Source organism: Natator depressus, chromosome 2 (genome assembly GCF_965152275.1).
Source record: "Natator depressus isolate rNatDep1 chromosome 2, rNatDep2.hap1, whole genome shotgun sequence".
Classification (NCBI taxonomy): domain Eukaryota; kingdom Metazoa; phylum Chordata; order Testudines; family Cheloniidae; genus Natator; species Natator depressus.
Genome location: NC_134235.1, coordinates 150,637,464 through 150,654,121, shown reverse-complemented (window position 1 = coordinate 150,654,121; position 16,658 = coordinate 150,637,464). Strand labels below are relative to the sequence as shown.

At 39.0% G+C, this 16,658-nt stretch overlaps 1 protein-coding gene across 2 annotated transcripts in view; it reads left to right on the top strand.

Moving 5' to 3' along the window:
• Positions 1-16,109, top strand: part of MSANTD3 (Myb/SANT DNA binding domain containing 3) — a 28,603-nt gene extending 12,494 nt beyond the window's left edge. For both annotated transcript variants that reach the window (XM_074945120.1, XM_074945121.1), the window contains exon 3: positions 5,330-16,109. In XM_074945120.1, the coding sequence (XP_074801221.1) occupies positions 5,330-5,739 (410 nt within the window). In that variant the 3' untranslated portion in view covers positions 5,740-16,109. The remainder of the gene's footprint in view (positions 1-5,329) is intronic.
• The last annotated feature ends 549 nt before the right edge of the window (positions 16,110-16,658 follow it).

Below are 16,658 nucleotides of genomic sequence, written 5' to 3'. Positions count from 1 at the left end.
CATGATTTTATAGACCTCTGTCATATCCCCCCTTAGTCGTCTCTTGTCCAAGCTGAACAATCCCAGTCTTTTTAATTTCTCCTCATATGAAAGCTGTTCCATACCCCTCATCATTTTTATTGCCCTTCTCTGTACTTTTTCCAGTTCTAATATATCTTTTTTGAGATGGGGTGACCACATCTGCACACAGTATTTAAGGTGTGGGTGTACCATGGATTTATATAGTGGCATTATGATATTTTCCGTCTTATTTATCCCTTTCCTAATGTTTTTTTACATTCTGTTAGCTTTTTTGACTACTGCTGCACGTTGAGCAGATGTTTTCAGAGAACTATCCATGATGACTCCAAGATCTCTTTCATGAGTAGTTAAAGCTAATTTAGACGCCATCATTTTATATGTATAGTTGAGATTGTTTTCCAAAGAACAGCTAGCCAAAAACTCAAAAGTAATAGCAAATTTTTTTTAAGTACATCAGAAGCAGGAAGCCTGCTAAACAACTAGTGGGGCCACTGGCCGATCAAGAGGCTAAAGGAGCACTCGGGGACGATAAGGCCATTGCGGAAAAACTAAATTAATTCTTTGCATCGGTCTTCACGGCTGAGAATGTGAGGGAGATTCCCAAACCTGAGCCATTCTTTTTAGGTGACAAATCTGAGGAACTGTCCCAGATTGAGCTGTCATTAGAGGAGGTTTTGGAACAAATAGGTAAACTAAACAGCGATAAGTCACCAGGACCAGATGGCATTCACCCAAGAATTCTGAAGGAACTCAGATGTGAAATTGCAGAACTACTAACTGTAGATTGTAACCTATCATTTAAATCAGGTTCTGTACCCAGTGACTGGAGGATACCTAATGTGACGCCAATTTTTTTAAAGGGCTCCAGAGGTGATCCTGGCAATTACAGGCCGATAAGCCTGACTTCAGTATTGGGCAAACTGGTTGAAACTATAGTAAAGAACAAAATTGTCAGACACACAGATGAACATAATTGGTTGAGGAAGAGTCAACATGTTTTTTTTGTAAAGGGAAATAATGTCTCACCAATCTATTACATGTGGACAAGGGGAATCCAGTGGATATAGTGTCCTTAGATTTTTCAGAAAGCCTTTGACAAGGTCCCTCACCAAAGGCTCTTAAGCAAAGTAAGCTGTCATGGGATAAGAGGGCAGGTCCTCTCATGAATTGGTAACTGGTTAAAAGATAGGAAACAAAGGGTAGGAATAAATGGTCAGTTTTCAGAACGGAGAGAGGTAAATAGTGGTGTTACTAAAATGATCTGGGAAAAGGGGTAAACAATGAGGTGCCAAAATTTGCAGATGATACAAAACTACTCAAGATAGTTGTTCCAGGCAGACTGTGAAGAGCTACAAAAAAATCTCACAGAACTGGGTGACTGGGCAACAAAATGGTAGATGAAATTCAATGTTGATAAATGCAAAGTAATGCACATTGGAAAACATAATCCCAACTATACATATAAAATGATGGGGTCTAAATTAGCTGTTACCACTCAAGAAACAGATCTTGGAGTCATTGTGGATAGTTCTCTGAAAACATCCACACAATGTGCAGCAGCAGTCAAAAAAGTGAACAGAATGTTGGGAAGCATTAAGAAAGGGATAGATAATAAGACAGAAAATATCATATTGCCTCTATATAAATCCATGGAACGCCCACATCTTGAATATTGTGTGCAGATGTGGTCGCCCCATCTCAAAAAAGCTATCTTGGAATTGGAAAAGGTTCAGAAAAGGGCAACAAAAATGATTAGGGATATGGAATGGCTTCTGTATGACGAGAGATTAATAAAACTGGGACTTTTCAGCTTGGAAAACAGACTACTAAATCGGGGTTTGATAGAGGGCTATAAAATTATGACTGGTGTGGAGAAAGTAAATAAGGAAGTGTTATTTACTCCTTCTCATAACACCAGAACTAGGGGTCACCAAATGAAATTAATAGGCAGCAGGTTTAAAACAAACAAAAGGAAGTATTTTTTCACACAACTCACAGTCAGTCTGTGGAACTCTTTGCCAAAGTATGTTGTGAAGGCCAAGATTATAACAGGGTTCAAAAAATAACTAGATAAGTTCATGGAGGATAGGTCCATCAATGGCTATTAGCCAGGATGGGCAGGAATGGTGTCCCTAGCTGCTGTTTGCCAGAAGCTGGGAATGGGCAATGGGGGATGGATCACTTGATGGTTACCTGTTCATTCCCTCTGGGACCTCTGGCATTGGCCACTGTCGGAAGACAGGATACTAGGCTAGATGGACCTTTGGTCTGACCCAGTATGGCCATTCTTGTATTCTTAAGTAAACTCTTTCAATATAAAAATTTAATGCAACTTGAACCAAAGGTTACTATGTTGACCCTGGCACTCTCTCTTGTAAATAGCTCACCTTAAACATGTCATCTCCTTCTCCATCCTGTGGCACCATGAAGACTTGATGTAATAGTGTAGCACACTAGTGCACTTTAAACTTTGAAACTGCCAATCCTTTTTGTCCCTGATTTTTTAAAATATTGACTCATTTATCCCACTTCTCCACTCAGGTAAATATCTCAGTTGTGGTATTCAACCTCTTACAGAAAGAGTGTGGGATAAAAACTAGAAGATGTTACATCCTGTAAGATAGAGGTGCTACTCACCCTGAAAGATTTCCTACCTCTTGAACTAGTGAATGAGCCAGACTACCATCTTAATGGTTATCATTCATCCACAGCAGCTAAACAGTTTCCCATTCTGTAGATCCTTTTCTGTTGCACGATTTGTCACAGAAAGTGCCATTTTATTGAATGCAAATGGAAATAATATTGATTTCCAGGCACCAAAACTCCAGTACTATTAGAATAGGATAAACAAACTCTAGCACTATCTCATTGTAGCTTATCGAAAGGACAATAGATTTGGGAACATTGGTTTGGCATACTGAAACTTCTTGAAATTCAGACAGTTTTTTGAGCATCACTGGTTAATTTTTTTTTTAAGAGACTGGGGGGTGATCCAAATCTTTAAAAAAATTGCCTACTGAGATATTTCCTGCTCCAGTGCCATGAGAAGACAAATAGCCCCAGCATTTCTCACCACCCATGCACGCAGTTCCACTGCCAAAATAAAATCTATTACCTGTGCTTCTAGAGGGGAAATGAATAAAATATATTCCACTGAAAGTGCACAGATGGCTTGAAGCCACTTACATAATGTACAAAAATAATCCTTTTTCATTACTACTTAGATATAACTCCACATAACCAGTCAGTTGCTTTCCAGATGAAAATCACTGATTTCCAGAATTTCTACAAGATTATTAGTATTTATTATTTTATGTTGTAGTGTACACAAGTGTGGTATATACTTCACAGGAAACATAAGACAAGTCCATGCTCCAAAAAGCTTCTGTTTAGATTATAGTCTTAAGGGACAAGTGAAGTTACAACCTGGAAGAAAAGGGGCAAGGAAGGGCCTAGGCTAAAGACACGATTAAACATTGCTTCAGGTTAGACATACATATGTCCTGATAGGTCAAGAAAGGTGTTAAAACACGTTTTTGGTAAACTATGTACTGAAAGGGGTTTTAGGAAGGATTTGAATGAGATGGAAGGCTGGCAGATATATTTTGAAAAAAACAGCATGGAAGAATACTTGAGACATTTATGAGAGAAGATGAGCAGTAGCGAGGCCGGCCTTTATTCATTGAGAGTACAGGTGGGGTGGCCCTGCAGGAGGGCATCTACTATACCCCTTGCATTATAGGGAATTATTTCCTTCACTGGCTCTCATTAGTATGGCACAGAAGGGAGCTTTGAAGGGGCCACTAGATCTATTTTTACGCAATAATGCATAGCTCCAATTTATGAAAGCACTGAGATGCTCTTGAAAACCAAAAGAGCCACTGGTAAGATGGCCTTATTCAAAGAAATAAAGAATTAATCTCTCATCGGTTAGTAGATGAAGGGGTGGCCAAACTGAGCCTACGAAGGAGCCAGAATTTACCAATGTACATTGCCAAAGAGCCACAGTAATATGTCAGCAGCCTCCCATCAGCTCCCCCACCCCCGCTCCCAGCATCTCCCACCCACTGGCAGCCCTGCCCCTTCCTTTCCTCCCCACACCTCCTGATCAGCTGTTTCGTGGCGTGCAGGAGGCTCGGGGGTGGGAAGGGGGAGGAGAGAGGGCACTGTAAGCTCAGGGGAGGGGGCAGGAAGGGGTAGAGTGGGGGCGGGGCCTGTGGCAGAGCCAGGGGTTGAGCAGTGAGCACTCCCTGGCCCATTGGAAAGTTGGCGCCTGTAGCTCCAGCCCCGGAGTCGGTGCCTGCACAAGGAGCCGCATATTAACTTCTGAAGAGCTGCATGTGGATGAAGAGCTCCAGAGCCACAGGTTGGCCACCCCTGCACTAGGGTATTGGTTGCTTGTCACTGGAAATTAAACAATTGACCAAATTAAATAAATGACTAAAAAAGTGTTATAAAAAGTGTATCTCGTACATACACAGTAAAATTAGAGAAAGGGGAGATATGTAGTGATTATTACTTATTTTTATTACCATAGCATTTGGTTACCATTTATTCACTACTAAGAGAGAATGCACTCACCTGCTAAAGAAATATTACTATTTTAAAAAAAATACCAAATGAAATAAGTATAATGGATTTGCATTGCTTTGTTGTTGTCTAAATATAGTTCTTTGCACAAATAAGGTGAGACAATGTGCCTTGGGTTGTGTAAGAAGGATTGTCCTGTAACTTGGTATTAAAAAGAAAAAGTTGACTGCATTGTTACCTAATATTTCTCTAAACAAAGTGATCTGTTTGTTTTTGTAATTGTTAATATTCTATTTATGGTACACACATGGTGATGATCTGTAACAGTACTCCTACTTCCTAACGCCTTTAGTCTCAGTAGTGTTTTGTTGAACAAATAGTCCTATTTATTTCAATGGCACTAATAAGGCACATCTCAAGGTAAGGTTGATGTAATTGGGTGCTACATAAATCGATTTAAAAATGCATACTTCTGGGGTGTACGGGAGTGGTGCCTAAGGGGTAAATAGCATACTAAATCTGTAGTTTAGTGTAGGAGCCAGTCCTTCCTTACCTCAGGTACAATTCTAGGGGAGAGATTGAAGATCTTTTCACATGCTCTGTCAAAATATAAAGGGAATGCTAAATATTTAGATAACTGTATCACCTGGTGGCGCCTACATTACATTACAGAAGCACAAGGTATGCATGTGTTGACTGATGACTGTGTTATTCCTTACACAATCACGCTGTTTGAAAAAAAGAGGGTATCTTACCATTTTTTTGCTATTTTTTGCAGAATCATTTGCTGTCTCAAACAGAGAACTGTGTGATGAAGAGAAAGAGATAGTACATTTCCCAATATGTGAAGGCACCTCCCAACCTGAGCCCTCATGTTCAGCTGTCAGAATAACAGCGAATAAAAACTACCGAAGTAAAGCCACTCAGGAGGGTGCTTTGAAAAAGATGCATGAGGAAGAGCATCACCAGCAAATGTCAATTTTACAACTGCAGCTGATACAAATGAATGAAGTGCATGTGGCAAAAATACAACAGATAGAAAGGGAATGTGAGATGGCTGAAGAAGAACACAGGATAAAAATGGAAGTGCTAAATAAAAAGAAAATGTATTGGGAGAGAAAACTGCAGACCATCACAAAAGAATGGCCTGTATCATCCTTTAACAGACCCTTTCCTAATTCCCCCTAGAATTTATGGTGGGCAGAGAAAATCAGATTGAGCACATTGTTACTAAGGTGTATTGGCAAGAGGGTCTATTAAAATTAATGTAGTGTGACAGAATGGATGTTCAGTCAATAGTGAACATGTTTGGACTCCTTAATACCATCTAGGAATACAGATTGGATGAGTCTAATAAGGGAAAGTTCTATAGTTCATTTGTGGGTGAGCTCTGAAAGTAAATTGTATCTTCTTTGAGTTTCAGATATGCACAGTAGTACTTGTGAATTGTGAGCATAACATTTGTTCCTCTCTCAACTTCCAACTGCCCTTTTTAAATATAGGACGTTCCCGTAGAGTAGACACACCTGAAATTTGAGTATGTTTTAAAACTTCGGCTTTACAACTTTACACTTTAAATTATGTTGCTTGTTTTCTAGCCCTTTCCTCCATTTCCTGGTTGAAGGCAGGGGTTGGAATCATTCTTTGCTCTCACACTGAACACAGCAGATATTTGACAGGCAGTAACCCAATTGCTATACAGGCACATAGAGGAAATCCCCTCCCCCGTCTTTCTTTTTTTATTATTATTTTATTTATTATTCCTCCTCTGCAGCAGGTAAGTGAAAATGAAGGAGCCAGTGAGGAGACAAGAGGAGCATTCTAGTAGGTAATTTGCAGGGAAAGGAAATCAAAACCTCCAACCAGATGGCTGATTGCGATGATGGTTGGGCACTGGCTTGCTAGCTACTAGGGCCATAACTGTTGGAAAGAGGGAAAGAAGAGGATATTTTCCCAGAAGTAGCTACTTTTGGCTCCCCTCTCTCAGTCCTATCCTATCACCCAGATATATATTCAGGAACTAGAAGTATGTGAGGGAAGCATGCTACTGCAGCTGCTAGAGAAAGAAGCCAGCGTCTTAACTGTACTGTACACCTGACATCAGTCTGTGGATAAAAGCTTTTCCGCTGCTTCGTGTAACTCTTGAGAAGCAGCTGGCTATCTCGCCAACAAGTAAGTCCTGCCAGCAGCCAGCTAATGGATTTGGATCTTACTCCTAATTAGAAGGAATGTCTGTTGTGGATCCTGCTCTTTTCTCACCAACTCAACATACTTATAGAGGTAAAGGCCGATTTTCACTTAGTGCAGTGCCCTATACCTGTGAATTCTGTCTGCTTGGCTGTGTTCCACACATCAGCCCAGAGCCACCCCTGCCTCTGCTATCAACCAGGGATTCCTGTTGTCTTTATTTACTTATATGTATCAGAATAGCACCTAGAGGCCTCAACAGAAATTGGTGCCCTCTTGTGCTAGGTGCTACACATACACATAATAAAAGATTGCCCCCACCCTGAAGATCTTAGTCTAAAGAAGACAAGGGCTGGGAAATGGGCAATACAAAACCAAGGGTAAAGTATTAAAGTGCACATTTTAGAACAAATTTAGAGGTTTATTCTAAAGGATCTTCCTCTATCTGAAAAGGTGTTTTTTGGGGGGGAAGAGGCATTTTAAATAAGTGACAAAGAATGAGCTGAAAACCCCTTATTTTTTATTCAGTTATAAAATTGAGAGTTCCATTATTTTAAATGTATTTTCCCCACAGATAATTGGAAAAGAAAACCATATATTAGCAGTATTTTTCAAATGAAAACAAATTTTAAAAGGTGCCATCCTCCCTCTTCTCTGGATTGCCTTCCTGCTGCAAGCTTTCGTATTTATTTTTCTCTTGGTCACTTTTCCCTGCTGCTGATGCATACTTGTAGGCTTTGCTCCTGTCAGTCATAATATGCTGTCTGCACGTTAGTGGTGAAAGTGAAGAGAGTGGTGCTGTTTCAGTGCTGCTCCTCCTGAATGATTGACAAAATCAGTTCTGGCGGACATGCAGCAGGTACAAACATGAGTCTGGTATGAAATCTAAAGGGGGCAATTCTATTGGGGAGCAAAATCCCATTCTTAGTGTGGATGGACTCCCTCTTCTGGCAAATTGGCTGTAGGAAGGAGAAGACAGTGGGGCCAGAGGGTACTAATTCTGTTGGCCTGAAAGGAACACAATGTTGGAGTGTGGGGCAATAATCTATGACTCCGGGTAGGGGGAATTAAAGAGGAGAATTGGGATTGCAGAGGGCAATTCTTGGTCTGAGGTCATGATCTGTGGTTTAGGGGGTGAGAATGCTTTGAGTGGAGATGGTGATGGTGCATTCACCTATGATAAAAGGTGGGATGGAGGAGAATATATATTAGTGTCACACTGACAAGGCCCTTCCCATACTGCTACTGACTGAAAACCACTCAAAACTACACAGCATAAAAATGGTATCAGAAGGTGAGGAAAAGGGACATCTTGAGAGTTGGGGAGGGAGCAGGAGTGAAGAGAGAATGTGGATTTAAATGGGATGGGCCTAGAAAACAATACAGCATGCTCCAAGGAGATTGTGATATCACCTCATTTTTGACTCTTTATGGTGATAGCACTGCTTATGAGATACGTTGTTTTTATTTTTATATTCCAAATAAATTCATTTAAATTATACGTATTTTCAGATTACCAAGTTGGTGATGTCTCAGATTGGATATACACTCTTAGAGCCTTATTCACACAGAGAAGTGCTTGTATTAATTATGAAACCAAAATGTACGGCATTTAGAGTGGGCAAGAGGGACTTTGATTCAGTCACTGTTGTAAAAAAGTATAGCAGAAGGATTGGAAAGAACCAAGATAAAGAGCTTAAGGAAAGGATAGCTAATGTGAGTATTATGCCTAGGGACATGGTATTGAGTACCACAAGATGTCTGGGGACATTGGAACATTATTTATATAAGGAAGTCTTACTGATCATATAGCCACCCACACTCGGAAGAGAAGGATCCAACTAGACTTACAGAATGATTATTCCCTGTATTGTCTTTGTTGAGTACTTTATCTAGGCTAGTTTTAAATGACTTGAGTGATTGGGTTTCCACCACTTGGCTGAGAGATTGATTATTACCTAGTAAAATAGACCTCACTGCTAGGAATTTCCCCTTGGAATTAAGCTTAAATTGTCATTTGTTTGGGTCTATCCTCTTTAGTCCTAATATATATCCCCTTGGAAAACACTAAAAGTTGTTCCTCTCTCTTCTTTCTGGCTTACATCCTAATATCCTCCACTAGCTGTTTGGCCAAGATTCTTAGGTTTTTTCTAAATCTTTTCTCATAAGTAAATCCCAGCAGCCCTAAACTATTTGTTTCTCTTCTCTGAATTTCCTCCAAATTGTTTACATCTCTCTAGTATTAAAGTACCCAGAACTGAACATGATGGGCCAAAATTATCCCTGGTTTAACTCCAAGGATGATAACTTATACCAGTGAGGTATTTGGCCCAGAGTTCCAGTTGTGGTCTGTTTGTTCATACAGAGAGAAATGTCCTCTCCCTGGCCATGACATGATGCATCTGCTTATACTGTCCACTATCACATTGACTTTTTTTACTGCCATATCAAATGGGAGCTCATCTAACTTGCTATCCACTGTCACATGTAAGTCTTTTTCTGCATTGTTTCAAAATTTCTGTCTCTCAAGATCTGTTTCATTTATTATTCCCCAGCAATACAAGCTTTCATATTTCCAGGTAGAATCTCATTTTGCTGTTTTCTGCCTTTGGCTTTGATCATACTCAACCCAAGATCTGTGCACAGAGTGGACCGTCCTTGCATAGATCTTTTCCTTTCTGCATGGAAAATCGGCTCCACTTACTGCATAGCACAGTCACATACACATTCCGCAAGACCCCATGAGGGGCACTTCGGGGACTTGGCAAAGGAAGTGGGGAAGACTGGGCAAGCTAGAAGAAAGAAGAGGGTGGAGGGAAATGTTGTTTCCAGTCCAGCTGTGCAGAGCTCAGACAGGAAAGACTATGGCCCTGGGCTGTATGTTATCTCTTCAGCTGAGTCCTCCCTCAGAACCAGAGCTGGTTCAGCAGCAGTGTCTGCATAGATGGCCCTAGCCTTCCATTGATCCTTGGATGATGTGGGAGGAATCTCCATGAAGGATTCACATGGAAAGTTTCTCCTCTAGAGCCCTACTCATAGGCGTTACCATTCAAGTGGAATAATCTTTTTTTCCCCCTAATATCTCTAGGACCTGTTGTATTGTTTCTCTCTTGTTTCATTTCCATTCCTCCTTACTTGTTTTTGTTTTTTTAGTCTCAAATTTTGAACAGTTCCTCCTAAAGACATATTTTTTTCCATAATTCTTCTGATGCATGTTTTATTTGTGTGCCAAACTGGTAAAGTCCACCATAAGTTCAGTCCTGTGGTTTCCTACATGTGGGTAGCTTATTCAAAGATGTTTTGTATGTGTCAGGCACAGATAGCAGTTACACTTTGTGTTTTTCATACTTTGTGCCCTTACTCAGTGGAGTTCCTGCTGTCTGTCTCATTATCAAACTATCTCACTGTACATGCCTTTCTGTAAATACTTTGGACACCATCCACCTTTTCTTCTCTTTCTGTCTCCGGTCAGATATTAAGAGGTAACCACAATATCTTTGTAATATGAGTATTAATGCATTACTAAAATAAATATATTTAGATTAGTAAAACAAACACAATAAAAAGATGGTAGAATAATATGAGAGAAATGTTAACACGATTTAAGAAATTTTATACAAGGCAGATGGTCAATAATTTTGAAGAATGACGAGAACTTGTTGTCAACTGTAAAAATAAAAGAACTACCAATTTTATGCCAGTAGAAACATGCACAGTGCTCTTTGCTCTTCCAAACTCATAGAATTATTTTGGTGCTTTTGAATACCAGGGGGATCTTGCTTTTTTTAATATTTTTTTTAAACATGGAATTGCACAGAACAAGTCAGTTCACTTAGATGTAAAGCAAGTACCCAGGGGAATGTAGATAGACTTTATGGCATAATAAAAGAGCAAAAAAATAAAAAATTACGGGTTGTGGCTCTGAATGTTTTATCATTGTAGTGCTGAAGGCATTAAGATTCCTACCATATCATCATTCACATTGGTAGCACGAAACAAATTTAATATTTGCTAGGGCAAAAGAGTACAGCAAATAAGAGAAACTTCTCTTTAAAAGCTTTTAAAGTAAAGTTACTATCTTTCTTACCATTTCAGTGCTAATTAGAAGTTGTGAAGGTTCTGTTTGTTTCACATTGGATATGCCTACAAAATTTCAGATACTTAGACACATATGTTGATGCCTCCCTCACTACAACATTCTCACAGTCCCTTGCTTCCTCCCTTCAGTACCTCGAGTCTTCTCCCTCTGGCTGCACTGTGTTTGATATACTCCATGGGATACCAAAGTTCTTTCCTCTAGTGCCAGCAGTTTATCTTTCAAGGGAGTTTGTGAATGGGCCAGATCCACAATATGTCCTCACAGTATAGTCTTTCCTAAAAAACATATTCCCAATGTTTGCCTTTGTTTGTATTTTTTATTTTATTTGTATTTTGTCTGAGACACTAACCATACCAAACAAAGCTCTGGGTCAGGAATGCAAAGAGTTCACCACAGACAATTTTCCTAGCTTCTTCTCAAACTGACTTAATTCTGTGGTTTCTCCTTGCAGGACTTCCTTTTATCTACCTCTAGCTCTCCTATCTCAGAGAGCCGCTGAGTGTTGATTTCTGAGCTGATTATAAAGAGACCCACCTAATCTGGCTATCAGTATGAGTCAGCTGAATTGCTCTGCACCTACAAACATGGTCCTAAGACATTCTCAGATGTCGAAGGCTCCCCTTTCTCCACCCTCCTCAAAACAGCTTTCCTTTGAGAAGATGGACTACATATCCCTCATACCCAGCCTCTGGTCAACTTTTCTTTGGGGATCTAGGTACCTACCCTTTCTGGCAGTAACAATAACTGGCTGCCAAAAGTGCTAGACTTTTCTACTCGTCCCCAAATTATACTGAATGGAAGTTATGTATGTTTGATGGTTGTATGCCCCAGAATGCATTCTGTGTGCCAAAGGTATTTGAGAATCATTTCTCTGATAGTTGGAGTCTAGCAGGCAAGCTGCCAAATGTGCTGGGCACAACAATCAAGGAAAGAGAATGAGGAGGAGGGCCTATTGGACAGTTAAGGGAGATAATCAGCTGTGTTGATGGGAGAATGCGGTTGGGGTCACAGTGGATGATCAGACTGATAAGAACTGAACAGTATCTTTGTCCAGTCTTCTGACTGATCTTGAAGAAATTTCCCAATATTTTAGAATAGCTAGAAATCATCTTTTCCCCTTCCTTTCTCCGCTAAGAGCAGACTAGACAGAAACTAGAGAATTCTCTCCCTTAAAAAAAATCAGAACTAAAGTAAGCTAGATTTTAGATAGTGTTTATTATTTAATTAGATACATGGTTTGTTTTTATGTACTTTGGAATTGTAAGTGTGTTTGCTTTCTTTGTTATGCTTTATAGGCATACTACAGGCTATATTGCTCAGTTCCTGGCTCTGGAGGTTAAAATCCCTATTTAGCCATGTTTGTTGTCATGAGGGAAGGACAGAAGTGGGTTCACATTACATATAATTTGTACCATCTCATTCCCATCTTTGAGCCCTTCTCAGAGACCTAGGGCCATTCTTGAATACTCCTGTATCAGAAGTTGGTGTTAAATACCAAGTTATAATTATTTATTATTTGTGCAACACCAACAAGGTGGTAGGTACAGTGATGGAATATAAAACCACCCAGCTGTGTAAGGTGGGTTTATTTATTTTTTAACCAGACTTACTCCAGAATATAGATTGCATCACAGGAATCTGACTGGGAGATTCATTTGGCCCAGTCATGGCCGGGTACTCCATGTTTCTTTGGCAGTAGTCAAATATAGGGGAATAGGATCAATGTTTTGTAACGTCAGATGCATTCTGCAGCAGTTCAGTCCAGGACTTTGGATACTTAACCTGTTACTCTCAGTTAGGTCTTTGATTAAAAACTGTTGAACTAACCATCTAAGTATCCCAAAGAAATTATTTCTGAACTTGATGAGCTCCTCAGCTTGTTAATTTTTGAATACCCAAGACTGTGGATCCTGGGGAAGTTTGAAGTATTACATCAGTAAGAAATCTATATGTTTTCTAAAGATCTTTTGGATACTGTCAAATCCATAAACTCCACCCATTATGTTACAGAAAGTATACATCAAGTGGGTTATTTGATAGATTTGGTGTTTTACTCCAAACTGAATTTCCCCTGTGATGGAAGTCATCATCAGTGCTTCCTTGATGGAAAGTAGTGTTGACCTAATGAAAATATGCTGTGGGTCAGCCTCTGCTCAAGAAACCAGAATGTCCTATTCAATTATTGCCCAATTTCAGTTTTCCACACCAGACGTATTTGAGAAGTTTGTTTTGTTTTTTAGACCTTCTATTCTTACTTGGAAAGGAGTCTAAGGTTTATTATTATTATTATTTTGACTGATGTTTTTGAGACAACTTTCCGTACTGCTCTTACTCTGCCATTTATTTTTGACACTCTTGATCATGAAGTGATGCTGATCTGACTCCATGCACTACGTGGTGGAGATGGGATTCCTTTCAGCTACTGAATCAGTGGTGGTGGGTAATCCTTTATAAGCATAGAGGCCCATCATCCTACAGGGGTCAGTTTTATTGTCATTAAATATGTATGAGTCTATGTGTCTCACTGATAAGGTGGCATGGTTTGAGGTATTATCAATAAGCTGCTAATAGCTATATCTCTACTACTGTCTCATTCCTTCTTAGTACTGTATCTGTTTTTTTTAACTTCACTTTCAGACTGAGTGCAAGACAACTGAATATTGCCTGCTCTCAGTTAGACCTATGTAATCCCAATGATGCCAGTTAGTTTGTATGGAAATAGCTGTGAGCTCTATTTGGTCCATTGCTGTTCATTATTTTCCTACTAAGTTGTCCAGAGGCTTCTGGGCACTAAACAATTATGTTTTTTATAATTGATTATAAATCAGTTTGGATTAACCTCTTCCAAACCTCCAGACTGATTACAATGCAAAGTATACAGACTGCACTCAACTAATAAGAATAGCAATTAATAAAGATTCCATTAGAGTAAGAAGTACAGTTTTAGGTCACTTACATTAATCATACCACTTACCCAATACCTAATATACACCATGCTTTCATTCCCACTATTATCTTGGCAACTGCCATTGAAGTAGACACACTAACAAATGGCAAATGACGTTAGCAGCCCGCACCCTGTATATAATATATATTAAAGCAAGTTAACAAAATGAACAGCATAATATTAAAAAGCCTTTTCTACTTACCACTTCAACCCTTTATGGGCTTCTATCATCTGTGTATATTTGTATTTATTTTTATATTGTCCATCTTGTTGATTTTTAAGTGTCTCAGGCGGAAATGAGGAGAGATCTGGTCTTTTCTTACTATTTCAGTTCCTGGCTGTCCAGGTGTCATATTGTTTTAGATCCCTACTGAAAAATAGCCAAACCATAAATGCAAATATCAAGAATTTCAGGTTTGTTTCAGTTCCTGCAGAATTAGAATACATCAGCCTAATTAACTCTCTTCTTTTTTATGTTTTCTTTTTTGCCCTTTCAATAATAATGTCAGTGGGTTGTTTTGTGACTGAGTGGCATCCAGCATTACTGGCAAAGCTATAGGTGCTGAGCTCCCATTGACGTCAGTTGAAGTTGTGTGTGCTCAACGCTTTTGAAAAGCCACCATTTCAAAACTATGATTGGAATTTTCAAAAATAATGTGAGAGCTTTATGCCCACAGATCCCATTGAGTTTCAGTGCAAGATGGGGCCCTAACTCTCTTAGGCACCTTTTGAAAATTCCACCCAACAAGGAACAAAAATAATCCCTCTTGTGTAAAATGATTTTTGTGTGTAGTTTTTCTTTAACTTCTTTCTGTGATCTTTGAGGCGTTCTCTGACAAACCAATGAGAATCACTTAATATACATTTGACTGTTAGGTGCCATGAGTTTTTATGGAATCGTTTACAATTCCGAATATGCATGGGAAGAAAAGCAAGAATGCCTGGGGTGAAAATTTTTGTCTCTAAAATGTGCCGATGCTATCAGTACCCATACTGCCAGCCCTGTAGAGCTACAGTGGGGTGGCCCCTTTTTAAGAAAGCTTACCTTCCCCCAGAAAAGTCAGCTTTTCCTTTCCCATGGCAACGACTCAGGGTGGTGTTGAAGGTTATAATGAGAGGTTCTCTCCACTTTCATTTTATTTTATCCTGCAGAGACTTACCTTATTTTGCACCTATGTTTCACCAGCTGTGGAATCTCTTTGGTTACGGGGACTGTTATGATCTTTTAAAACCAAATGGCGCACTTTCACTGTGTTCTGAGGGTGCTACAGATAATGCAGAGACTGAAAATATGATTGGCAAAATTCTGCCAGCCCAAGAGCCTGAGAATACCAAGAGAAAACTTGAATCTAGGTGCCTCACTTTTTAGTGCTTCTTGCGCAACTGGTCAAACCATCAGGCAGCCATTCTTAATTTACACTGGGTTGTATTTATTATGTAATATTAGAGTCTGTTGTATTTTAACAATGTACAAATTACATTGTACAGTGTTTGTGCTTCTATAGTTGGTGAGCATCTAATACAAAATTAGCATTTAAGTACTAGCAAGTTTGTTATAAAAATATCTGAAAATGTGTAAATTCTTTCTGATACTATGTATTTTAACAGAGTATTAGATTATATCTCTTGTGGTCTTTGTCTTTTATTGAAGATGCAGTGAGTTTTTAAAACTCCATTGAAACCTATATCTTATTCATTGGACCAAAACCCTTTTTTGGCCTGAAGTTTTTCATTGAGCCAGTCTGATTTTATTAATCTAGCTGCCTCAGTTGTCTTACCTATTTGTAAAGTATTGAGTTAGTATTTTAGTACCTCAAACACCACCAAAGCTATTTCTTCCCCTCACAGAATTAGTTTCTGGAATTGTACGTAGGGAAATTTTTGAAAGCAATTTATTTTAAACTTGTTATGCCCACATTTTTAATTGCCATAACCAGGGAGGGAACCTGTGCTTAACTTTTTTTGCAAATGTGAGGAACAGGGAATTTTTTATTATCTTTATTGTGTAGCTAGTTTTCATGGCAAAATTCATTGTTTTTCCCATAGAAAAAGTTATTAAAGGGGGCAAAAGCTTATTTTTCAGTAGGGCTCTAAAATGTATACTTTGTAATGGTTCAGGATGTAAGAAATGTATAAGAAGTAACATAAGGAAGCTATTCAAAAACTGTCATCAGCTGAGGAAACTCAGAGTTTGTAATAAGGGTGACTAGCTGTACATTTTAGTGCCTTTTTTCTTGTACAATGTGTAATCATAAATTACTAAACATAGATAACTAAATTTCTGACAAAATGTACCTACTTATTGTTAATAGGAAAAGTATATTAATAGGAAGGTCTTAATAAATCAACTATTAAGTATTAATTAGGCTCATTTTAGACTACTTTTTATATCTGTTTTCAAAGAATGTAATTTTCTTTGGTGCATAACTGTTTTTCTTCCTGTTTTTCATGAGTTTAGTGCTTGAGAAAGGTGACACACTGACGTTCAAGTCAGCCAAAGTCCACAGAACATGGTGCACAGGCAGAAGTAGTGAAAACTTCCCCAATTCTCCATTCCCCCTACCCCAGCCTCACCACGTACCTCAACCTTGATCTAGAGGGGCCACCTCCAGGGTGGAGAGATTAATTCAAACTCAGTGCAGATTTATAATGAACATTAAATTAATATGCATGCATATCCCATTCAAGATTTGAAATATACAAAATTAAAATTAGAAAAATACTGACCATAGTTTTAAGAAGATTTTGACTCACCTTCAGTCTTTGTCAGACTTAAGTCAGTAGTGGCTTCTCCCTACTGAGGTGGATTTTAATGTGTACCTATGGAATTACATTGCAGTGAGGCTGTTACAACATTCCTGTTTCGCACACACT